We start from the raw sequence: 25,865 nt of genomic DNA on the forward strand, positions 1-25,865 counted from the left end.
TTACGTGTGGTGCTATTTATCTTTCGATAGTCTGTACAGACTCTCCAACTATTTTGCACACGTGTAGGCATTAGCTCATTAGCTTTATTCTTAACAACTGTGACTCCAGATTGTTTAGGGACTACTTGAATAGGGCTTACCCACTTGCTATCCGAAATAGGATATATGATGCCAACATCAAGAAGTTTGATAACCTCTTTTTTTACGACTTCCATCATGAGTGGGTTTAAACGGCGTTGAGCTTCCCTTGTTGGTTTTGCACCTTCCTCCAACAGAATCATATGCATGCATGTAGCTGGATTTATACCTTTGATATCTACAATGCTCCAAGCTATGGCAGTCTTGTGATCCTTCAGTACCCGGATCAGTTTCTCCCCCTCTTCTGCTGTGAGTTGTGACGATATGATGACTGGTAATGTTTCATCCTCTCCCAAAAATGCATACTTCAAATGTTCAGGAATTGGTTTAAGCTCCAATTTGGGTGTCTGAATCACAGAAGGAAGAGTTTTTTTGTTAGAAGTAGGAAGAGAAATAAAATAGAAAGAACACTTACCACGAATTGGTGAAAGAGACTCAAGAGAGGCCACTGTTTGGATTAATTCTTCTTCAATGTGCTCTGAATAGTTAAAATTTAATGCTATGCACTAATGCCTTTTCTAAATTATCTTGTCCCACACCTTCATTAAAACAATCCTGCACAAAATAGTCAAACACATCAATAGACAAACAAGATTCTAATTCACTAGGATACCTCATAGCATTGAAGATTCTGAACTTGACGATTTCCCCATCAATTTCCATGGTTAAGGTACCATCGTAGACATCAATCTTCATTCGTGTTGTTCTAAGGAATGGTCTTCCCAATATAAGAGGAAGTGCAGTAGGCATATGATCATATTCCATCTCAAGAACAAAAAAGTCAGCGGGAAAAATGAGCTCATTCACTTGCACAAGTACATCCTCCAATAGGCCTTTGGGATATCTATTTGAACGATCTGCCAACTGGATTACTACTTTTGTTTCCTTCAAGTCTCCAAGGTTCAATGACTCATACATTGAATATGGCATCAGATTGATGGATGCCCCCAAATCACACAATGCTCTCCCAAACTCTTTGCCTCCAATTACACATGGAATGGTAAAGCTACCGGCATCTTTCAACTTCGGTGGCAGCTTTCTCTGCAAAATAGCTGATACTTCCTCGCTTAATGCCACAGTTTCTTGATCATTGAATCTCCTCTTGTTCGTACAAAGCTCTTTAAGGAACTTTGCATACTTGGGCACTTGTTTTATGGCATCTAGAAGAGGTAAGTTCACTTGGACTTTCCGGAAAGTATCCAAGATTTCCTTATCAGTTTACTCTTTCTTAGACTTAATAAACCTACAAGGAAAAGGAATAGGGACACACGAGTTAAATGAATTTTGAACTTCTTTACTTACCTTATCAGAATCATTTTTGTTCAATTCTGTATCTTTAGGAGACTTTTCAGATTCTGTTGAAGCCTCATCTTGCTCAAGATTCTTGGTTTGCAGCTCCCCTTGTTCAATTGTGTCTTTTCCACTCCTTAAAGTCACAACATTCATCTGCTCCGCATTTAGATTCACCACGGTTTGGCTAGGCAACCTTCTTGGTTGGTGTTGTTGCCCCATTAAACTTGCTAGCTGACTCATTTGGCACTCAAGGTTTTCAATTTCTTTGTCTATTTTCTGTTGATAAGATTGAGTAGAGTTAGCTAAAGAAGCAATTAAATCCTCAAGAGACTTACTTGGAGCTTGTTGTTGTTGAGGCTGAAATGGTGCCTGCGGTCTTGCTTGAAAGAAGCCAGGCGGACGGTTATAGTTGTTGGGAACAGATTGTTGTCCGTTGTCTTGATTGTTCCACTTTAAGTGTGGATGATCGTGCCATCCTGCATTATAGTTGTTGGAATATGGATCATACTTTTGCCTTTGTTGCCCTTGAAATCCTCCTAATGAATTAGCTTGCTCAAGACCACCTTGATCCATCAACGAAGGGCACATGTCTGTGGCATGTCCCATTATTGAACATACACCACACACCTGTTTTGGAGCCACAATAACCTGTTGCACAAGATTAGTCAAGTTAGCTAATTGTAATTCAATACTAGAATTAACACTTACCTCGTTAACTTTCTTAAGAGGTAGCTCATCTCTCCCTCCAAATTGTCGTGTATTGCCAGCAATGTTATTTAATAATGCCTTAGTATTTATTGGTGTCTTGTCCATGAATGCTCCGCCACTTGCTGCATCAAGCATTACACGATCAGTACCATACAATCCCTCATAAAGGTATTGTATTAGTAAATGCTCTGAAATCTGATGGTTAGGACAAGATGCAACCAAATGTGTGAACCGCTCATAGTAATCTCCAAAGGGCTCTCCATGTTGTTGTCGGATTGCACATATGTCTTTCCTTATGCTTGCAGCTTTTGTGGCCGGAAAATATTGCTCCAAGAATGCTTGCTTCACTTGGTTCCATGTGTTCATTGATCCCGAAGGTAAATTGTAAAGCCACTCATTTGCCTTAGCTTCTAATGTAAATGAGAATGCCCTCAACTTGACTTGCTCTTCATCCACATTTGCTGGTCTCATTCCTGAGCATACCACGTGAAACTCCATGAGATGCTTGTTGGCATCCTCTGTTGAGAAGCCATGGAACTTAGGCAAGTAGTGAATCATGCCGGACTTAAGCTCAAATCCTCCTTCTGCATTTGGATATGTGATGCACAATGGTTGTTGATCTGTATTTGGCATTGCTAACTCCCTCAATGTACGGTTATCAGCCATGCCTTCTTGTGGTTCCTCATCCTCTTCCGAACTTAAATGTGGTGGAGAAGATGGTGGTAAAGACACCGATGCACACTTTTGCTTGATTTTTCTCTGAAGCTTTCGAAATGTTTGTTCAATCTCTGGATCATAGGAAGCTAGATCAATGCTCTTAGACTTTCGAGTATGCATGTACTACAAAGAGTACCTGAAATAAAAACAAAAACACTAATTGGACAAGAAAAGAAAACAATAGAAAAATAAGTAATTTAGAAATAACAATCCCCGGCGACACGGCGCCAAAATTTGGTAGGCATAAAAGCACACCACAAAGTAGCACACAAATATCCTATTAATTTTCCTTATTAACACTAGGATTTGTCAATTGTAGCATATGAAAATAAGGGTCTTTCCCGCAGAAGATTGTTTTATCTAACTACTTAAAATGTCACAAAAACTGGTTGCGGTCCCTATTGACCAGCCACCAAACAATAATTATTAGACTGACTTACACTGGTCTAAAGTCTATGAAATTTTATATGAAAATACTAGACACACAGTACGACAGTCTCACAAATTTTTGGGATTTTTGGAGTTGATTTTCTATTTAAATTAAATCGTACAAAAACAGTACAGAAACAGATTTTGAGTAGATCACAAGTTTGAGAAAAACGAGTTAGGGGAATTGTTATCCACCACCAAATAATCATGCAAACATGTTATATTTCATTCAAATTCCTTTTATTTCCGGATGAAGATGCTCAAGTTGGCTCAATGTTAGAACACAACCTATTACTCATGTTAAGAGAATGGCGTTTTCAACTTAACGGAGTCCCTAGCATGCAATCTAGAATGGCGTGTTCATAGATTTAACAAGTAGAAATCATTAAGAACGAAAAGAGTTTGAGTCATCACAAGGCATGGTAAGTACTGGCATTGTCTTACTTATCCTAGAAATTGGTTCACATGTTAATCGCAATTAACAAGTACTACTCTAGAACATATGTAGGTCCTCATTCAACAAGGGCAGGCATACATATATTCATAGCATTTGAATCCTAAATATGCTTACTAAGTATGCATCCATAGAAAACATATAAAGAATTCATCACTGACATAAGTAGTAAACCAATTTTCATCCATTCATAAAAGCAATTCAATGAAATGTCATAACAAACTTGCAATCATATTCGGGGCTTCAAAACAGCCCCTAACTACTTAAAATTTAGTTACACATAATTCACAAACTAAACCAAAAGTAAAACATGGGTTTGAGAAGATAAAACAAAGAAAAATATAGTGAAGCCTCTTCTTCTCTCCTTCTGCGCTCTCTGCTTCTGTCCGTCAGTCTCTCCTCTCGCCCCTGCTTCTCACGTCTGCTCTCTGTCTGCGCCCTGCCTCTTCTTTCTCTCTTATTATTTCTCTCAGTGTGCACTCCACTGCTTTCTCTTTTATTCTTTCTTTTGTTTTCTTTCTGCCATGTCTCCCATCAATCCACTTTTCCCTTTGTTTATTCATGCCGTGTTCTCCCATTTCTCTCTTTTCAATTAGCCCGTGTCTCTCCCACTTCTCTCTTATTATTCTTTTCTTTTGTTTTTCACTCAGTCCGTGTCCTTTAGTCTCTCCACTCCCTTTGTTTTCTGCTCAGTGTCTTCCTTTCCGTCCCATTTATTTTCTGTTCAGTTTTTTTTTATTTCTTTTCTCCATTTTGCTTGAAATTGATCCTAAAACAAAATTAACTGCACATTAACACAAGGTAAGGTAAAATGCCACAATTTTAACACAAAGACTTTAGAAATTGATGGTATAAATGCATGAAATATATGATTGATCATGTACCACACTGTTACATGGTGCAAACTCGATGCCGCATATCCCCATGACACTGTTTAGAGGTCCTCTACTAGCCCTCTCATTTCACAAACATTTGAAACATAATTTTGGTATATAGAGCACACATTTCTATAAAACCAGATATAAATCCATGTTATATCCGCACAATATATAACAAGGGAGTTTTCACGAGTAATAGCATATCACATAATATTATAGTCACTCACATGAGTTCTTTGCATTTCCAAATTCACCAACACTGCTACAAAGAACCTAATACATTTCATAATACCCCACTTGGGAAACTTAGTAATACCAACATGCAAAACGAGACCAAATGTCACTTGCACATGAACTGATGTACCTTAACTAGGATGTCACGTCTATAAAGATAAGTCCACTATGCTCTCTCAACTATCAAACTACAACATATAACAAGTTGACAACGGTCTGACAATTGAATCTCCGCCAATTATAAAAACGAGCGACGGTCTAATTTGGTCAACACATCAAATAATTGAATACGAAAATCGAACTAGATACAAGTTCCTAAAATCACTACAAGGTCTCTGGTACTTAGGGAAACTTATGACTGGCTGCACGCATTGACACATGTGATGATGGCCGTGTTGATAGGGTTTAAGAACACGCGTGATGGCAACCGTGTTGATCGGATTTCTAGGGTTGTCAACACCTAACTCTAAAACAACTACCAATGCACGAGTAAATCATACAAACTTGAAGATCATGAAAAGTAGATGAAGTTTCATACCTCACTCGATGGAAATAGTTGCTGGAAATTAAAAAAAAAAAAGAAAAAAAATACCAAAAAACCTTAGGGACTTTGTGGCTTCAGTTTGGAAATATGGGAAAATCGAACAATCTAACACTAGGACGTTCGATTTGTCAAGAGCTTACCATAGACACCAAGATCACCCCAAACAGAGGTCAGACAAAGGAGAAACAACCGCGTCAAATTAACCTAGTTACTGATCCATTTCGCCCCTCAAACGAGTCTAGAACCAGACTTTCCTGTTTCGTAAAGTTTATGGAATTTTCTAGAATTCTGCCCCTATATGTAGATGTTTGGAAAATTACCAAAATATCCCAAATTTCACTTTTCTCAAAACTGGAAAATTTAATGAACTAAGTTTAATTAAATTTCCAAATACTTTAATATGATGTAAGTCAATAAAATTCGGGAGTGGATATCACCGTCACTCTCTATTTAACATCTATACACTTGCTTTAGTGTCGTTATTCACACCATGACTCAAGACTAGTCACTCTCTAAAGAGAGAAGACATCGTATGTACTGGTCTTATCGGATTGTCAATGTCCAATTAACAATTTTATGAACAGGAACATTTAATATATGTGTATGAGAGAGAAGGGTCTTATGAATCTAACTTCCTTAAATTACATTCTATATATTACATATTTTTGTTTGGACCCAAAGTGACATTTTTGGGCTGAGTCAATAATCACCTCAGCCCAATGTATGGGATATCAAGAATCTCATAATATTCTCAAGAAGAGCCCAGCTCAATAAAGTTTGGCTAAATCCTATCAAAATTCAATCTTATTTGAATAAAAGAGTCGGCCGAATCCTAGTATAACAAGGAGTCCTTAGAGGCCAATTATGCCTCGAATAAGAAAAGATGCCAAGTATCAAGGGTTGAATCTAGAGGATAATAGGGCTGGATTCAGAAACCAGGATTGGCCGAAGCCTATTCGGATTTGATTAAGGAATTGTAGTCCGAGTGAGATTCTACTTCTGCCATGTGGGAATTGCTACTATAAATAGAGATGGAAGTGCATCATTCAAGCCTCCCTTCAAATCAACCCACAAAACTACTTACGCATACTCTCGCTCTACGTAAAACCTTTCAAACATCTTGATATTTTTATTTTACCCTTTTTTTCCTGCCAACATACCTTCAGTTTGGACAAACAACACTATGTTGGCAACCTGCAACATCTTCAGTTTGGATAAACAACACTAGAGCCGTAGAATTAGTCAACCGAAGAACACCATTAGTTTGGATAAAAAGCACTACTTCGAGACTAACTAGTTATCTATCCAAGTTTCGGTCAGCAAGGATTTTCTGAGTCCTTGTTAGAAGAGCTTTCTCAGCAAAGTAAGGTGTTACCAGGTTACTTGACATTCGGCACATTGAAAATCTAAGTTGATATTTTATGACTGGATATTCACAAGTGCATTTCAGAGTTCGACACTCAGACGGCCAAACCATATTTACAATCAAGACACACATCTCCTTCAAGTACTTATGTCCTTATAATCTGGAACCGATTTGACACACCTATATTCTCACAATTATAATTACAGTCGCCAAACCCAGTGCCGACGATTCGTGAACTTTACAGAAACTAGTAGCCTTGTCTTCAAGCTCTAGAACCCAAAGGCCGAGACATATTCCTTCCTTGGCCGTAGTAAGATTCATAAGTCACCAGCGTGCCCAATGCCACATCAACATTCATTCACTCCCCGGCTGAGCTTGGCCGACAAGTAGGCACGCCCCACATTTGACCGAATGACGTAATTAGCTTATTAGCTATTCAGCATGCACACCACGTAGGCTAAGTAGTTTTTAGGGTCAACAATTCCTTAGACTTATTGTTTAGGTGTACAACATGTAATGAGACAGCTTTAAACGATAATATTTACTCTTAAATTAAATTCAATAAGTTTTGTTTATGTATAAAATCGGAGGGGTCTCGGAACAACATAAATTCGACCGTGAATATGCAAGAAAGTAAAGAACACAAAATGTATCATGGTTCACCCCAATATTTGGGCTACGTCCACACTGATATTGTATTTCTCTGTTTGTGAGAGGATTGTGAGGGAGAGAGAGGTCGAATATGAGAATGAGGCTTTGTTCTGAATCTCAGAGCTTGAGTATTGTGAGGGTGATGAGGCCCTTTTATAGACTAAGGGCTCCTTCCCTTTTTACATATTTGCCCATTCATTTATTACATAATTACATTTGAGTCCCCCGAGTATTTATACGAGATCTAAATACGGAGGCCCTAAGTATGGTACAAACAGTAGTCCTCCAAGTCTTCAGTCAAGATAGTCTTTTGGCTAGAGACTTACAATTCAGTCTATGTGTGGGCTGAAGTAACTAGATGTCGTCTAAAACTGAATACTTGATATGAGGCGGTGCTTAATGTGAAATGATGCTCAATTAGAAGTAGCACATGTTGCGAGGCTGCTCGGCTTGTGGCTTATGTTGCCTTGGTTGGCTCGGCTTGTGGCGTTGAAGGTGAGGGGGTCCCTTTTATAGAATAAGGGCTCGCCCCTCAATACATAAATGATGGGCTAGAGTTGATGCTCGCGGCAAGGTGGTTACTTAGTAGGCGGCGATGCTCTCTAATGATGGTGAGGGAGTCCCTTTTATAGAATAAGGGCTCGCTCCTCAATACATAAGTGATAGGCTAGAGTTGATGCTCACGGCGAGGTGGTTGCTCACCAGGCGGCGATGCTCTTTAATGATGGTGAGAGAGTACCTTTTATAGAATAAGGGCTCGTTCCTCAATACATAAGTGATGGGTTAGGAGTGATGCTCACGGCGAGACGGTTGCTCAGTTGGCGGCGATGCTCTCTAATGAAGGTGAGGGAGTCCTTTTTATAGAATAAGGGCTCGCTCCTCAGTACATAAATAATGGGTGCTCTCTAATGAAAGTGAGGGAGTCCCTTTTATAGAATAAGGGTTCGCTCCTCAGTACATGAATAATGGGCTAAGTCCCCCAATTATTTTTTATGATGCCCAATATATGGTACATAATGTAGTCCCCTAAGTCTTTAGTCAATAGAGTATGTTGGCTGGAGACTTCAAATTGAATCCATATATGGGCTGAAGTGGCGGTTGTTCAGATGCGATATTTGTATACCCTGCACTGAAGCTTTGTAGGTAAAGCCTTGCAAGTGAAGCTTTGAAGCTGGAGCTTTTGTAAATAAAGCTTTTGAAGCTGGAGCTCTCGAAGCTGGAGCTTTGTAAATGAAGCTTTCGAAGCTAATTGACATGAGTGATGCTCATGAATGTTTATGTTGATTGACGTGAGTGATGCTTATGGATGTTGACATGAGTGATGCTCATAAATGTTGACATGAGTGATGCTCATGAATGTTGATATGAATGATGGTCATGAATGTTTATGTATGATTATCATGAGTGATGCTCATGAATGTTTATGTATGATTGACATGAGTGATGCTCATGTATAATTTTGGAGTACTGGACGTACTTTTGATCACCTAGTGGGTGATAATAGCAGCAGGCTGCCGAATAATTTTGGAGTACTGGGCGTACTTTTGATTACCTAGTGGGTGATAATAGCGGTAGGCTGCTGAATAATTTTGGAGTACTGGACGTACTTTTGATCACCTGGTTGGTGATAATAGTGGCAGGCTACCGAATAATTTTTTGTAGTACTAGACGTACTTTTGATCACCTGGTTGGTGATAATAGCGGCAGTGTGTTGAATAAATTTGGAGCCATAGGGCTTGGCTCTTTTGGGCATATGGATCTTAGCCCTCCACATAACATTCCAGCCCATTATTTTGGGCTTATCGTTTTTTTTTTAATTACCCTTTGATAGGGTTATACAGATGTCTCCGAAAGATAAGAAAAATAAATTACATCATTCAAAAATAAATCTGACCCTCTGCTCAATGGGTCACGCCCATAATGCCATCACTACCGCAATTATGTCTGCTTTTTTATCTTCTTTTGCTTTCTGCTTTTACTTTCTGCTTTCTGCTTTTGTTTTTCTTGATCTCTTTCCACTGCGCCTCTCTCTCTGTTTCTGTCTCTGCACTGCTGTCATGCATGTGCACCCAATTAATATCTTCTTTACATTTTGTCTCTGCGCTGAGAGGAATGAGTAGAAGGGAATTCAAAGAAAGTGAGAACAATGAATGGGCAAGCTTCTTTCAGCTGGATCCCTCAAATGGAAGATGACCCATAAATGCTTTTCCTTTTTTCTTTTTTTTTATCTTCTTTTGCACCAAACTCACCAACAAAGAGGACCCTCTTGGATCCGGGTCAGATTCTTGTCTACCCGGGTTGTGGGAGGAGCTGCAACTTGCCATTCTTTCTCTCTGTCTATTTTTGTATGTAAGAAGAAGAAGAGTTGGCACCATAAATTGGCGACTTGTTGACTAACCTTTGATGAACCTCTTCGTCGTTGTCTCTGGTGACGGTGGTGGCCGACATGCTCTCGCTCAGGCTGAAAATCTCTGACACTTCGAGATCTCTATTCTGCCGGCACCATTATTGCTTCCCAGAGGTTCTTTTCCAGCTTTTCCCTGTCCTTGTTGTAAACTTCTTCCTCTTCGGCTTCGACCGCGGCGCGGTTGCTAGAAACCCGATTAGGCTTGCAGCAGAACTCAATGAGGCGCTCAAGGACCTGATCGACGCTGCGCTTGTGAATGTAGAAGGCGGAGATGGCCATGAGAGAGGCGCCGATGAAGGCCGCCATGGCTAAGTGCACAGAGGAAGCTGATGGAGCTGAGGATGCGGAGGACGAGTCCATCAGAACTTGGAATGCGGACTCTGCGTGCGTTTTGTTCTAATAAAGCTTCTCAAGTGGGAGTTAAGGACGAAGGAGTAGTGTGCAAAAACAGCTTCTCATCCATTCTTTTCGACTCTGTTGTCTATTAGGAGGAATAATCCCAGCGCAACAATAATCACAGAAGCAACATGGAATTTCGAGGAGGCCTCCATTGTTTGAAAACTGAGGAATTGTTGAACGTGTTATCATGGTAGTATGATGTTGACAGGTGTGGTAGTCAAAGATTCCCTTGGGACTCGCCGTGCCGCATTAGGATTATCTGCTTCGGTAGAACTAGCTGTAATCTGCTCTTGCAATTTTGTTGCTGCATTTTAATATCTCTCTCTCTTTTGTCTCTCTTTCTCTGTAGATTAAATGGGTGTGTCTCTGAGTGTGGGTGTTGGGTTGTTTGGTTCTTAGGTTTTTGCAGATTCATGGCAGAGGTGAAAAATTGAGAGAGAACCGACATAACTTTTCGTGTCGATTCCCACAGACGGCGCCAAATGGTGATGCACAAAACCGGAGGGGTCTTGGAACAACGTAAATCCGACCGTGAATCTGCAAGAAAGTAAAGAACACAAAATGTATCGTGGTTCACTCCAATGTTTAGACTACGTCCACACTGATATTGTATTTCTCTATTTGTGAGAGGATTGTGAGGGAGAGAGAGCTCGAATATGAGAGTGAGGTTTTGCTCTGAATCTCAGAGCTTGAGGATTGTGAGGGTGAGGAGGCCCTTTTATAGACTAAGGGCTCCTCCCCTTTTTACATGTTTGCCCCTTCATTTATTACATAATTATATTTGAGTCTCCCCAGTATCTATACGAGATCTAAATACGGAGGCCCTAAATATGGTACAAACAAGTTTAATATGTGAAATGTTCGTACAATAGCATCTCATGATTGGATTTAAAACACTACCAACGTCATGCGATCTCTAATTATACTGTATTTATTCAACACTTTGTCTTCAATGAAAATAACAAAAGATGAATGTTGCAGACTATTTTTACAACGTTATAATTCACCAAAAAGGAGTTATTAGCGGATCAGCTACAATTAGATATCAAAGTGATAACAAATATGCTTAGTTTCACATGCATTTGAGTCAAATTTGTGACATATTTCGACAGTATTCCTAGCGGAATATCATCAAAAAATCTTCAAGTCAATTTTGAAAGGGAAGTAAGATTGTGTTCTTGTTTCATCCATGTACTTTTGTGTCTTAATTACCGTTTCATTTGAGTCAAATTTGTTACATATTTCCAGCTTCTTTACTTGGTTATTTTCTGTAAAAGTTTTCCTCTGTCATCCTGCAGCTTTTATTGTTGGAGAAAATATAATAGGAATACTTGGTTTCGAAAACTAATAAAGCCCTAGATGTAGCAGACCTGTTCTCCTAGACCTCACGGTTTAAGGAAAGTGATCGCTAATTGTTCAATCTTAATCCAACGGTGAGTGGTCATAAATTTTTGATATTATACTTTTTCCTCTAACTCCGCCTATGTATCTTACATTGCCGGTCCCAAGCCCGGATAAAGGAGGAGGGGGAGGGCGTCAGGTAGTCGACAGCCGGCACTCCATGATCACGACGAATCCTTATGAAAATGAATCCAGAACAAAATCGCGCTAAAGCTAGGGCGTCACCCGTAAGTGGCGCGCTGTGTGGCCCGAGCACAGTGATAAATGAGCAAGGGTCGCTGTATCTCCATCGGCACCCGGATGCAGTGTTAAATGAGCAAGGGGGCCATAGAAACTTCTTTTCGAACGACTCCACTCAAAGTTGTTTGGGAGCATATGCTCCTATCAACTTTACACGGGACACACAAAAGAAGTACTTTGATCCTATTAGACGGGGGAGGGTGAAGAAGCTAGGACAGAAGGGTAGAGTTCAAGAGAGCAAAATGCGTTTAGGAACGTGGAATATAGGAACCTTAACGGGAAAATCTATGGAAGTAGTGGAAGTTATGGTGAGGAGAAGGATAAATATTATGTGCCTACAAGAAACTAAGTGGGTTGGTAGTAAGGCAAAGGATCTAGAAAACTCAGGGTTTAAACTTTGGTATTCGGGCACAAATAGAACGAGAAACGGTGTTGGCATCATCGTGGACAAGACCTTGACACAAGATGTTGTAGATGTCAAGAGGGTAGGAGATAGAATCATAGCAATCAAGATTGTAATAGGACAAGAACTTATCAATGTGATTAGTGCGTACGCACCTCAAGTAGGGTTGGATAAGAGTTCGAAGGAGAAATTTTGGGAAGACCTTGGAGACTTGGTGCAAGGAATTGCTCAGACGGAGAAGTTATTTATAGGAGGAGATTTAAATGGACACGTGGGCAGGGAGACAGGCAACTATGGAGGTTTCCATGGTGGCCATGGTTTTGGGGAGAGAAACGAGGATGGGGAAGCTATCTTGGATTTTGCAATGGCATATGATCTCTTCTTAGCCAACACCTTCTTTAAGAAGAGAGAAGAACATGTGATCACCTACAAGAGTGGGTCGTCAAAAACACAAATAGATTTTCTCCTAATGAGGAAAGGAGATCGTATAACTTGTAAGGATTGCAAAGTTATACCAGGAGAGAGCGTGGCTAATCAACATCGCTTGTTGGTGATGGATGTACATATCAAAAGAGTGAGACAAAAGAACAAGACTTGGAAGTGCCCAAGGACTAGATGGTGGAATCTAAAAGAAGAAAAACAAGTCATTTTCAAAGAGAAAGTAATCACCCAGTGTGTGTGGGATAGAGAGAGGGAAGCTAGCCAAATGTGGGATTCCATGGCTAGTTGTATTCGAAAAGTAGCAAAAGAGGTATTAGGAGAGTCCAAAGGTTTTGCCCCACACCAAAAGGAATCTTGGTGGTGGAATGAGGAGGTACAAACAAAGGTGAAGGCTAAGAAGGAATGTTGTAAAGCCTTATACAAGGATAGGACCGATGAAAATGGTGAAAGGTATAGAAAAGCGAAGCAAGAAGCGAAGAAAGCTGTGAGAGAAGCTAAGTTAGCGGCTTATGACGATATGTATAAGCGACTAGATACCAAAGAAGGAGAGTTGGATATCTATAAATTAGCTAGAGCAAGGGAAAAGAAGACAAAGGACCTAAACCAAGTGAGGTGCATCAAGGATGAGGATGGAAAGGTTCTTGCTACAGAGAACGCGGTTAAAGACAGATGGAAAGGTTATTTTCATAATCTTTTCAATGAAGGACATGAAAGGAGTGCTTCTTTAGGGGAGTTGAGTAACTCAGAAGAGTGTAGAAACTACTCTTTTTATCGTAGAATCCGGAAGGAAGAAGTTGTTGTAGCTTTGAAGAAGATGAAGCATAGAAAAGCAGTAGGCCCAGACGATATACCAATCGAAGTGTGGAAAGTTTTGGGAGAGACAGGTATAACATGGCTCACTGACCTTTTCAATAGGATTTTGAAAACGAAGAAGATGCCAAATGAGTGGCGAACGAGCACTTTGGTGCCTATCTACAAGAATAAGGGTGACGTACAAAATTGCATGAACTATAGGGGTATTAAGCTAATGAGTCATACAATGAAGCTCTGGGAGAGAGTCATTGAGCATAGATTGAGGCAAGAGACACGGGTTTCGGACAACCAATTCGGGTTCATGCCAGGGCGCTCAACCATGGAGGCAATCTATCTCTTACGAAGATTGATGGAAAGATATAGAGATGGGAAAAAGGATTTACACATGGTCTTTATAGATTTAGAAAAAGCGTATGATAAGGTCCCAAGAGACATTCTTTGGAGGATTTTAGAGAAGAAAGGAGTACGAGTAGCATATATCCAAGCTATAAAGGATATGTATGAAGGAGCAAAGACTGCCGTAAGAACTCATGAAGGACAAACCGAAAGCTTTCCCATAACTGTAGGATTACATCAAGGCTCATCCTTAAGTCCTTACCTTTTTGCGTTGGTAATGGATGAGTTAACAGGACATATTCAAGATGATATTCCTTGGTGTATGCTTTTCGCAGACGATATAGTGTTGATAGATGAAACTCAGGAAGGGGTAAATGCAAAGCTTAACCTTTGGAGAGAAGTGTTGGAATCTAAAGGTCTTCGCCTAAGCCGATCAAAGACAGAATATATGGAGTGCAAGTTCAGTGCAAATGGAGGCCAAAACGAGTTAGGGGTGAGGATCGGAGATCAAGAAATACCAAAGAGCGACCGTTTTCGTTACCTAGGATCTATCTTGCAAAAGAACGGAGAATTAGATGGAGATCTCAACCATAGAATACAAGCTGGATGGATGAAGTGGAAGAGTGCATCCGGCGTGTTGTGTGACCGCCGTATGCCACTGAAGCTCAAGGGAAAATTTTATAGGACGGCAATAAGGCCAGCGATGCTGTATGGCACAGAATGTTGGGCGGTGAAGCATCAACACATACACAAAATGGGTGTAGCGGAGATGAGGATGCTTCGTTGGATGTGTGGGCACACGAGAAAGGATAAGATTAAGAATGAGGATATCCGGGGTAAACTAGGAGTAGCCGAAATTGAAGGCAAGATGAGAGAAAATCGGTTACGGTGGTTTGGACATGTGCAACGAAGGCCTACTGACGCTCCGATTAGAAGATGCGACTATGGGACAGAGGTTCAGGGCCGAAGGGGTAGAGGAAGACCTAGGAAAACTTTGGAAGAGACTCTAAGAAAAGACTTAGAGTACTTGGATCTAACGAAGGACATGACACAGGACCGAGCACAATGGCGTTCTAAGATTCATATAGCCGATCCCACTCAGTGACTTGGATTTTCCAAGTCTCCAATCGAGAAGTTTTCCTCACTCGGGAAATTAAGGGAACACTACCCCAACCTACATGCTCCACTCAGAAAGCTTCAACATACAAGCTTCAACAAAAGAAAATTCAAAGAACTTAGCGAAGAAGGTTTTGGTGTATTTAACACAATACGTTGAAATAAAGGAAAACTTATTTATTGATATCCCCGATAAGCTACAAATGTGTACATATACATGAGTCAAAATAAACAAACAAGAGGGAGCCTTCACAAGGGTTGCTTAGGAGAAGTCTCAGCAGTCGGTAGAGCCCCAGAAAGAGAAGGCACCGGAGGGGGATCATTCGGAACCTCAGTACTGGACAGAACCCTAGAAGGAGGAGGCATCAGAGGTTGATTATTTGGAGCTTCATTACGCGGTACAGCCCCAGAAGACGAAGGCAATAAATGCCTTTGGAACAAACCCACAAATCTCTGATGATCAAGTAAAACCTGACCATCAGTTTCCTTCATCTGGTCAAGCTTCCTCTTCATGTTTGTAGCATAGTCATGTGCGAGCCGGTGCAACTGTTTATTCTCATGCTTGAGCCCTCTAATCTCCTGTTTGAGACTCATCACCTCAGCCGCCAATGATTCAACTTGGCGGGTTCGAGCAAATAGGCGTTGGGCCATATTAGACACAGAACCTGCACACTGAACACTGAGAGCCAGCGAATCCTTAACAGCTAACTCATCAGACCGTTTGGAAAGTAGTCTGTTATCTTTGGGAGTGAGAAGGTTCCTGGCCACCACCGCAGCAGTCATATCATTCTTCATCACAGAATCCCCAACGGTAAGAGGACCAGTAGGGGAGACGAAGGATGGGCGCCATATGTTGTCTGGAGAAGGCGGGGCTGCCTCTTCAACAAGGTTCAAGTCAAAACGACGGTCGGAGGGGCCAGACATTTTCAAAGGTGTTGAAGAGAGAAGAGGTTGGACAAATCAAGATCTTAGAAGTGCAAGAATGGAGCTTCTACTAGTGGAGATTCAAGTGTGCTTTGGAACTTAATGCCAGCCCCTATAAAAATCTGCACTCGACGGATCTTCAGAAATCGAAGAGGCGCCTGCTCAGAAATCGAAGAGGCGTTTGCTTTCTCAAAAGCTGGGCTGCTTAGAGACCACGAGGGTTGATCTCAGAAATCGAAGAGGCGTTTGCTTTCTCAAAAGTTAGGCTGCTCAAAGACCACGAAGGCCGATCTCAGAAATCGAAGAGGCGCTCGCTTTCTCAAAAGCTGGGCTCCTCAGAGACCACGAGGGCCGATCTCAGAAATCGAAGAGGCACCTACTTTTCCAGCCTTGTCAGCACCTGTCACACGCACACTCAGCTTTGCGGAAATTATGGGCATTCTGTCGAAGACTTCTGAGGAAGTAGAAAACACATGAATCTTACTGTTGAATCACCCACTTCCCACACGCAACAATAGCTCATGGGTACCACAGATAACTTTGCCAAAGTTCTCTGCCAAAATTGAGCACGTAAAGCTTGCAGCTCCCACTACATCGCTCTGACCAAGAAAGGTAAAAGAATAGCAAAGAAACAGCACTAACAAAGTTTAGACCCATAAATTTTGAAGGTCTAGCTACCATATTATTACCCACAAGGGTAAAGGAACAGTACCACTGCTGGATAATTGGAAAGTCCCTGTGTGTCAACCTCTGTGCTTCGTGGCAAGGTAGACTAGCAAACATGCCCAACCTTTACTCACACTCGAGAAAACACTACCAATAAGATTGCTTGCTCCAAAATCGAAGAGGCACCGTCCTCCGAATCTCGAGAGCCAGACTCCCAACATGACTACTTTCTCAAAAATCGAAGAGAGGGTAAAGGAACAGTACCATTGCTGGATAATTCGAAAATCCCTGTGTGTCAACCTCTGTGCTTCGTGGCAAGGTAGACTAGCAAACATGCCCAACCTTTACTCACATTCGAGAAAACACTCCCAACAAGATTGCTTGCTCCAAAATCGAAGAGGCACTGCCCTCCGAATCTCGAGAGCCAGACTCCCAACATGATTACTTTCTCAAAAATCGAAGTGACATTGCTCCCCGAATCTCGAGAGCCAGACCCCCATCATGATTGCTTTCTTAAAAATCGAAGATGCATCGTTCTCCGAATCAATCGAAGAGACGCTCGCTTTCTCAAAAGCTGGGCTGCTCAGAGACCACGAGGGCCGATCTCAGAAATCGAAGAGGCACCTTCTTTTCTAGCCTTGTCAGCACCTGTCACACGCACACTCAGCTTTGCGGAAATTATGGGCATTCTGTCGAAGACTTCTCGAGAGCCAGATACGACAGACCACTTTTTCAAAGTGCTCTGACAGAGTTAAAACATGTGAAGCTGGCAGCTCCCACTACCGTGCTATGACCAAGCAGGGTAAAGGAATAGCATTACTACTTGTTGTTAGGGAGACTCCTATATATGTCGACCTCCATCCCCAACGGACAGGCAGACCTGCAAAAATGTTCAACCCTTCCTCATATCTGAGAGGGCACTCCCAACGAAGCCTTTCGAAATATTCAGCTTTCTTTCCCCCCGATAATACCTTTGCAAACAAGCTATACTAGAGCAAGAATATCTCATATCATCAGGGTTAAAAGCAAGAGTATCCCATATCATGCTTTTTCCCTGTCTTTTCCTTTGGCCTTGTTGTTACCTGCAAGACAAGGAGAAAGAGAGCAATCAGTCAGCACTTGGAATCAAGCTTCCAGCCAGGAACTGACTGCCTGGAACCCCTTACCTGATTACTTACCTGGCATTGCTCTCGAGTACTCATCTTCAACATCTTATGTTTCCAGGGAAGATACCGCATCTGCTTGAGGAACAGATAGGGCAAGTGCGAAGGATACAAGGAAGCATGTGGAGACAAGCGTAACAGCACACGTGCCGATACATCCATTACTCTGTCAAAAGCAAAAGTATCCCATATCAGTAGGGTCGAACGTACTCTAGATTTGATGGACTTGTTTTGACCCTCAAATTCTTCAGTCGGCTCTGGAGGAAACCAGAAAACCCTCCAGCTCAGTTCAAGAATAAGCCTGTGGAAAGTTACTTCTTCAAAAGCAAAAGTATCCCATATCATCTCTTCTCATCTTTCTTCTCTTTATCCTTCATGCTGCTGCAAGATAGGGAGAAGGTGAACAATCAGCCGGAGCTCTGATTGCTTACCTTGTCTGTCACCTCTTTCAGCAGATCCCCTAGCTCGGCGACTTGGGAGACTCCTACTACATGGTTTGTATCGCGCTTGACCAAGCCTGAAACTACAAGTAAGCTTCAAGTGAAATTGATACATTACCTTGTGCATCTCCACCAGTTAAAGATACCACCCCTGGATGGAGGAAGAGTACTTCCAGAGAAGATGCCACATCTACCTATGAGACAGATAAGGCAAGTCAAGACGATACCACACTCCGATACTTAGAAGTTTCGTGATTACGAGATCATTCTCTCACAATATTTCCTAATGTCATTTGTACTAAATCATTCACTTGTACTCACTAAAGGAGAGCTTGAACCTATGTACTTGTGTAAACCCTTCACAATTAATGAGAACTCTTCTATTCCGTGGACGTAGCCAATCTGGGTGAACCACGTACATCTTGTGTTTGCTTTCCTATCTCTATTCATTTATATACTTATCCACACTAATGACCGGAGCAATCTAGGGAAGATCACAAAAAGCGACCGTTTTTGCTGCCTAGGATCTATCTTGCAAGAGAACGGAGAATTAGATGGAGATCTCAACCATAGAATACGACCTGGATGGATGAAGTGTAAGAGTGCATCCGGCGTGTTATGTGACCGTCGTAGGTCACTGAAGCTCAAGGGAAAATTTTATAGGACGACAATAAGGCCAACGATGTTGTATGGCACAGAATGTTGGACGGTGAAGCATCAACACGTACACAAAATGGGTGTAGCGGAGATGAGGATGCTTCGTGGGATGTGTGGGCACACGAGAAAGGATAAGATTGGGCATGAGGATATCCGAGGTAAAGTAGGAGTAGCCGAAATTGAAGGAAAGATGAGAGAAAATCGGTTCCGGTGATTTGGACATGGGCAAAGAAGGCCGACTGACGCTCCGGTTCGAAGATGTGACTACGGGACAGAGGTTCAGGGCCGAAGGGGTAGAGGAAGACCTAGGAAAACTTTGGAAGAGACTCTAAGAAAAGACTTAGAGTACTTGGATCGAACGGAAGACATGACACAAAACCGAGCGCAATGGCGTTCTAGGATTCATATAGCCGACCCCACTTAGTGGGAAAAGGCTTTGTTGTTGTTGTTGTTGTTGTATACTTTTTCCTCTGTCGTTGAATTTAAATTAGACGGTGAATTGCGACAATTTTTTTTGTACCATGAACTCTAAGAGAAGAAGACTCCTAAATGTAGATGATTGTGGGATGGGATACATGCTTTTCTCTCACTTGGCCAAATCCTTAATTTTTTTTTTTTTTATAGAATTAAGCATGCAAGTATCACCTGTTGTATGTTGGCCAAAAGTTTACATCAAGCTCCTATAAAATAACTACATAATTAGCTTTTGCTAACCTTACTTTGAGAGAGGGTCTGGATCCTCTTTGTGAGGATTCTGGGGATCCTTCAATCATATCCGTTCATTGTATATTGTGCGGTCAGTTTTCGTCAAATATTGTTTATATTTAATTTTAAATAAAAAAATTACAATAATTTCTAATCGCACGATATATGATGAATATATATGATTTAAGAATTTCCGAAATCTTCACAAAGAAGATCGGGCAAGGATCCTCTCTCCCTTACTTTAAAGTTTAAAAGCACAAAATTGCTTTTATCGATCGGTAATTTTCTTTGCGCGTTTCATAACTTTTCTGTGAGTTTTTTATTCCAAAAAAGAAGAGAGAACAGTTCATTTTGCTAAACTACGTACTAACAAAGTCAATCACTTTTAGGGTTTTTATAAGCATCTTCATGAATAAGTTACTAACAAAGTCAGTAATCACTTTCGGATTAAGCGTTTTTTTAGCATTGCTAGGCTAATAACCAGACAATGTCCGCTGGCAAAACTTTTTTTCCTGCACTCAAATTATCTTGCGTAATGTGGAATATCACTTGTATAAACTAAAATAAAAATAAATAACAAAAAGTTGAATGTTTGTACGCATTTGAGAGAGCGTTCTATATTAGATTTGCTAAACCAATATATATATTTCTTCCTTATTATGTATTAAGAAAATATAACACATCCCATACGCTAATCAAAGACGAGAAAACATTCCTCCTCAAAATGCTTCGTAGCTGATTCACATAATTTTGTGTTTACAATCAAAACCGTTAATATTGTAATTGTTATATGTAGATTATCTCTACAAAATTTCAATTAAAACAAAGGCCGTTTGGTCAATAAACTGTAGTAGACAGGTATACAGTTCGTAATACTTTTACTGATTCCAACCATTTGTTTTTATACACTTCGATAAATAAAATTTCATTATTTAAAGATGATTTTAAGAAATTAATTTATAATGTGCATGATTGTTATCATAAGTACGAAATTCTGTGGATCAACCACATAATGTTTTGAGGACCCAAATTGTCAATCGCTTACTTGTGATATTCAAAAGCCAATTTAGGTGGCTGCTGGCTTGGCAGACTTAACTTTTAAAAGTAAGTTGGTTTTGTAAAATAGGAACCGGATCCCCTCCGGACCGGAAGTTGAAGTTGAGCAATAGTAAGCTAATCTATATAAGTGTTATAGTCAATTGTGGCTCGTCAATTAGGCACCACAGTTGAAGTTGAAGATAGATACATATACATATACATACATACATACATATACATACATACATATATATATATATATATATATATATATATATTCCAATTTCTATACATGTGAGGTCTTCAAAAGCCAGTTGTTTTATGAATTCAGTAAAGAATGTTGGCTTCTGATTCTGGGATGTGCAATGACTTGGTTTACACGTAACAAACAATTAATCATAATGGTCCAAAACTGCGTCAATAATTCAGTCATTTTCTGGGCCCAAGTTTGTTTTATAGTTTACTTGGTTTGTAATTTCTCGTTATATGTACATGTTACTCTAACTTGAATCTTCTCCCAACGAAGTAGAGACAATTATGGATAGATCCAAAGTTAGTTGGTCCATCCCTGAATATGGCGACGAATGAGTTGAGTAACATGACTTTTCAGTTTTGAGTCTGGAAAAACAATTGTGCGATAATTGAGCAATGTGGCAAGTATCGAGAGTGCCAATGTACTTTTAATAAATGAGAGCAGCTTGTATAAAACGAGTTCACAGTTGCCGTATCAACTCGATCCAATAATACATCGTTATATGAAAAAGAAACTTACACATGACTGTACATTATTAGACTGTGACGCCACACAACAATGAACCAATTTCATGTAAGTCCTAATCATAATCTGAAATATCGACGAAATATCGAGGATATTTCGGAAGGGATTTGAACCCCTCCCATTTTACTCCTCCAACACTGTAACCACCATATATCACTTGTGTTTTAGTGATAATATGCTAAAATATTTATATTTATATGAGTGACATGTCAACAATTACATGCAAAACTATTTTGAGGATTTATCATTTGATTCTCTTCAAAAAAAAAAAGGATTTATCATTTGATGAATACTCTTCACAATAAACTTACTCTACACATAGAGATGATGAAGATAGTGAAAATTTTGAACTTCATAGGAACTTTATGTGGTACTAAATCACTCATGTATCTTATCATGCAATGTATAAAGTGTAAAATATTGTAGTAAATCATTATATATAAATAATTATGATGTGTTTAATCTTTTTTTCATTAATTACTACATATTTTCTACACTCACAAGTTTGCCAGCTCGCTGTATAATCAACTTAAATCAGTTAAATCCATCATGTAATGCATTTCCTTATAATTTTTTTTATAAACTAATAGATAAGTGACTAAATAAACGTTTTCCAAAGTTTCAATAAAAATTTCCAAGTTTTTCTTACAATTTCCGTGGTTTTTATTCAAATTTTATCGATATCGATAATATCTCACTATTTTCATCGAAATTTCCATGTTTTTGAACTACCGATATTTCCGATATCATCGATATTTTATACCATGGTCCTAATCACACTAGGACCAGATTGCTAAAATGCACTTACAATCAGCTTGTCCTTAAAAGTTTTGGTGTCCACGAGCAAGACAACCATCCAGTTTCTCTCCTCAAATCCATATTTCTTCTCTTGTTCATTGTTTCAACATCCCGGCAAGTTTCTATTGGTGCCAAATTCTTAGGGGGCAGTTGCTGACTTTCCGTTCCTGTTGGTGTCTTCGTAAACTTGTTTTGGCTTGATGGTGCCTCCCTTATTTTCTTTTCGATTGAGGGTACCTCCATAGTTTTCCTTTGGCCTGATGGAGCCTCTATAATTTGATTTACCATCTCCAATACCTCGCTCATCTTTGGACGATTCTTGGGGAGTCTGACCAAGCATTTGTTGGCTACAATTGCAAGCTTTTGAGCTGATTTGAGGGGGTATTTACCTTCAAGCTTAGAGTCTATTATTAGCCGGAACTTCTTCACGTCTGACAGGTAAGGCTTTACCCACTCTAAGAGCTTCTGCTCATTCTTAGGGCGGTTTCGATCTAGAGGACGCCTACCTGTGATGAGTTCATAAAGGAAGACCCCATAGCTCCACACATCATTCTTAGATGTTAGACGTCCGGTCTGGATATACTCAGGTGCTGCGTATCCCATGGTTCCAACAACCTGATTAAACATCCCCAGCCACGTGAGCGCAAGAGTGTAGCACATGGTTTGAAGGATATTGAATTATGTAATGGGTGGTAATTATAATCAGATCATTTGTATAAAATCATACCGCTGTTGAGACGTGGGTTAATCCTTCTGACGGGCCCAACCTAGCCATTCCGAAATCTGATAGCTTTGCATTCCATTGATCATCCAGAAGAATATTTGAAGATTTAAAATCCCTGAAAATGATCTAGAACAAAAACATAGAAAAATGTCAGCACACAAACTTATTCCCTCTCCCCTCCTCCTCTTTTCATTTCTTAACTTTTAAAACAAATATCTAATGCATAAAAAGGGACACTGTTACAAAATGAAAACAAAAACAAAATTTAAAAGTACCTGAAAGTCCATTTCTTCATGTAAGTATGCCAAGCCACGAGCAGCATCTTGTGCTATTCTCAATCTCATGGCCCATGAAAGAGGATCTAAACGACTGGCTAAATGGTTCTCTACACTTCCATTAGGCATGTATTCATAAATTAGAAGTCGTTGGATTCCTCGTTCATCATCCTCAGCACAGTAGCCCACTAGTTTGACAAGGTTTGGATGCTCGACCACCCCAAGAACATTAACTTCTGTCACCCATTCCTTGTGCCCCTGGTAGCAAAAAGGCGGAATCTTTAGATTAGACCGAATTTGTTTTTTTTCACATACATGGAAACAAGGCATCTTATTAGACTTTATATCAGTTTGATTAACAAACTCGGAGATAAGGATAAAACTACATTACCAGTAAGTGCAGGACAATGTTTTATTCCAAATTAGGAAGAAGCAAAACTAGTAAATGATGAAAGAAAGGACTCAGTCTGCTAATAACCAATAAAAGAAACAAGAAAGCAATGTCTCTGTGTGAATGCATCCTTACAATGTTTATATCATTCAGAGTCATTAGGATTCTTTTTAATCAAACTTAATGAGTGACACAGTACCTTATTCAGTATATATCTAGTAACTATCGATAATAATCTCCTTTGATGTGGAACCGACATTTAAATCACAAAAAAAGTTTAACGCAGAATTGCAGATAATGAAAAAGAATCTGTATAAACTATCAAAGTTATGCCAATTGAAAAACAGTCTTGCCTGCAAGCCTCTTTTACTGAGCTGTTTCACAGCAACTTCAAGTTTTTTAGAAGGATCTTCTTCACTTTTAATCAGTCCTTTATAGACACACCCAAACCCGCCCTCTCCAACCATGACAGAGCGGCTAAAGTTCTTCGTGGCAGACTTCAGCTCCGAAACTGAGAATACTCTGAGGTTGCTGGGTCTCTGAGAGAAACTAGGATATTGGTTCCTCCTCAGGGATTCTGTGCTCGCATCAGAGATATTCTGTGAATCTAACTCAGATCCAGATCTCTTCATATCAACATCGGTAAAAGTTGTATTTGTACTCTTTGGTTCGGCCTTCTTTTCTCCAATGTAGAATGAGAAGCACTTCATATCACCTAACACTGTGAAGTGCTCTAATCCTCGCCTAAGATTCGGTAGCTGAAGAAAGCCTTAGAATTGGGGAGTCCATAAAAAGCAAAATTCAAGAATCAAAACCATTGAAAGTATGATAAGAAAAGACGACATAAAGCAAACACTACAAAATGTCACTCACCAATTCTACAAATGTGATCATTACTATGATGAACAAATATCACACAGCTCAAATTAAAGATTTTAACTTGTTTACTCCTGCTGGTTTTCTTTCCTAGTACAGGTCTTTCGCGAGTACACCCGAGACGATCAGATACAACTATGTAACAACTAACAAGTAATCATATTTTTCCTCATCTAGTAACTTGATCAAAAGTTCAAATCCAATATCTAGTAGTTAAATAAAACCCCAATACCCGTTATTCTCATTCATTTTCTGGTTTTCTTACCAACAATATCCAGTCTAAATTAGAAATCCACTGTGCTTTCTTCATTTTACATAAATCCAACTAATCCTAAAGACCGAGATTTCATCACCAACAAACAACAACAACAAAACATTACCCCTCTAATGAGTCCCGTGTATGAATTCTAAAATGTCATTGCGCTCGGTTTTACGTCAAGTCTTCCGTTAGCAGATTTCATCACCAACTATGTTAAATAAACCAACTTCATTTATCAATCTTCCTTAGAACCCAAGAAAATTCAAATTCAGATACATTCTCGGTCATTTCCATCATAAACATATCTAACAAAGCAAACTCAAACAAAAGAAATAATAATAATAATAATATAACGAAAAAATTGAAATTCTGGGAAAAACAAGTAAATAGAAAGCACCTGTTTTTATGATCTCAGTCTGATTGCACAGAAATAAGTCCTCTGGCTGGTAAAGTTCACAAATTTCTAACAAGTGAGGAGCTTTGAGAGAAACCCACTTAGTTAATTTGCACCGAATGACCTGTGAAGCTAGAAAAAGAGCAGTCCATGGCTTAAACCTGTAAGACCAAAGCCTCCACACGGCACCTTTTGACTTTTGAGCCAGTCTACAGAGTCGGCACGAATCTCAACCAATTTGCCAAAATATTATATATACACAAAGAGAAGTGCTAGCAATTTTTCTTTGTTTTTTAAAATAGATATTAGCCAGTGGCTTTGTAATGGTAGTTTACTTTTTAAGAGATTGAAATGACTTAAAGAGGCATTTTATATTGAAGTAAACATGGTAAATATCAATATTAAATTAAACATGGTAAATACCAAAAATATATGATAATATTTGAGAATTTCTTATATATTCATTAATCTCCAAAGTGGAGTATATATAGGAGTTACAATTAGTATTACATATGTATTTCACCAATGTGGGACAATAAACTACTATTTACATTTTAACTAATGTATAACTCGCAACACTCTCCCTCAAGTTGGTGCAAAGATGTCACGCATGCCCAACTTGTCAAGCGAGTCGGAAAACGCACTATTAGACACAGCCTTAGTAAGAGCATCAGCCAATTGATCTTCAGATCTCACAAACGGAAACATAATAATTCCAGCATCCAATTTTTCCTTAATGAAATGTCGATCAATCTCCACATGTTTTGTTCGATCATGTTGCACTGGATTATGAGCAATCTCAATAGCAG

At 39.7% G+C, this 25,865-nt stretch overlaps 1 protein-coding gene across 3 annotated transcripts; it reads right to left on the reverse strand.

The window, feature by feature from the left end:
* Window positions 1-21,938: 21,938 nt before the first annotated feature.
* LOC114824371 (serine/threonine-protein kinase PCRK1-like) lies at window positions 21,939-25,515 on the reverse strand. Of its 3 annotated transcripts, none has more exons than XM_029101077.2 (5): window positions 25,060-25,515; window positions 23,881-24,296; window positions 23,137-23,394; window positions 22,865-22,987; window positions 21,939-22,752 (listed from the first exon to the last, which is right to left on the reverse strand). In XM_029101077.2, the coding sequence occupies exons 2-5, from the start codon at window positions 24,235-24,237 to the stop codon at window positions 22,150-22,152; spliced, it is 1,341 nt and encodes a 446-aa protein (XP_028956910.1). In that variant the 5' UTR covers window positions 24,238-24,296; window positions 25,060-25,515; the 3' UTR covers window positions 21,939-22,149. The 3 variants fall into 3 exon arrangements, with proteins under 3 accessions (XP_028956910.1, XP_070676644.1, XP_028956908.1); XM_070820543.1 differs by having other exon boundaries at window positions 23,881-24,271; window positions 25,060-25,280; XM_029101075.2 differs by having other exon boundaries at window positions 23,881-24,285; window positions 25,060-25,280.
* Between the last annotated feature and the right edge of the window lie 350 nt (window positions 25,516-25,865).

The sequence above is a fragment of the Malus domestica genome, chromosome 04, assembly GCF_042453785.1.
Source record: "Malus domestica chromosome 04, GDT2T_hap1".
Taxonomy (NCBI): domain Eukaryota; kingdom Viridiplantae; phylum Streptophyta; class Magnoliopsida; order Rosales; family Rosaceae; genus Malus; species Malus domestica.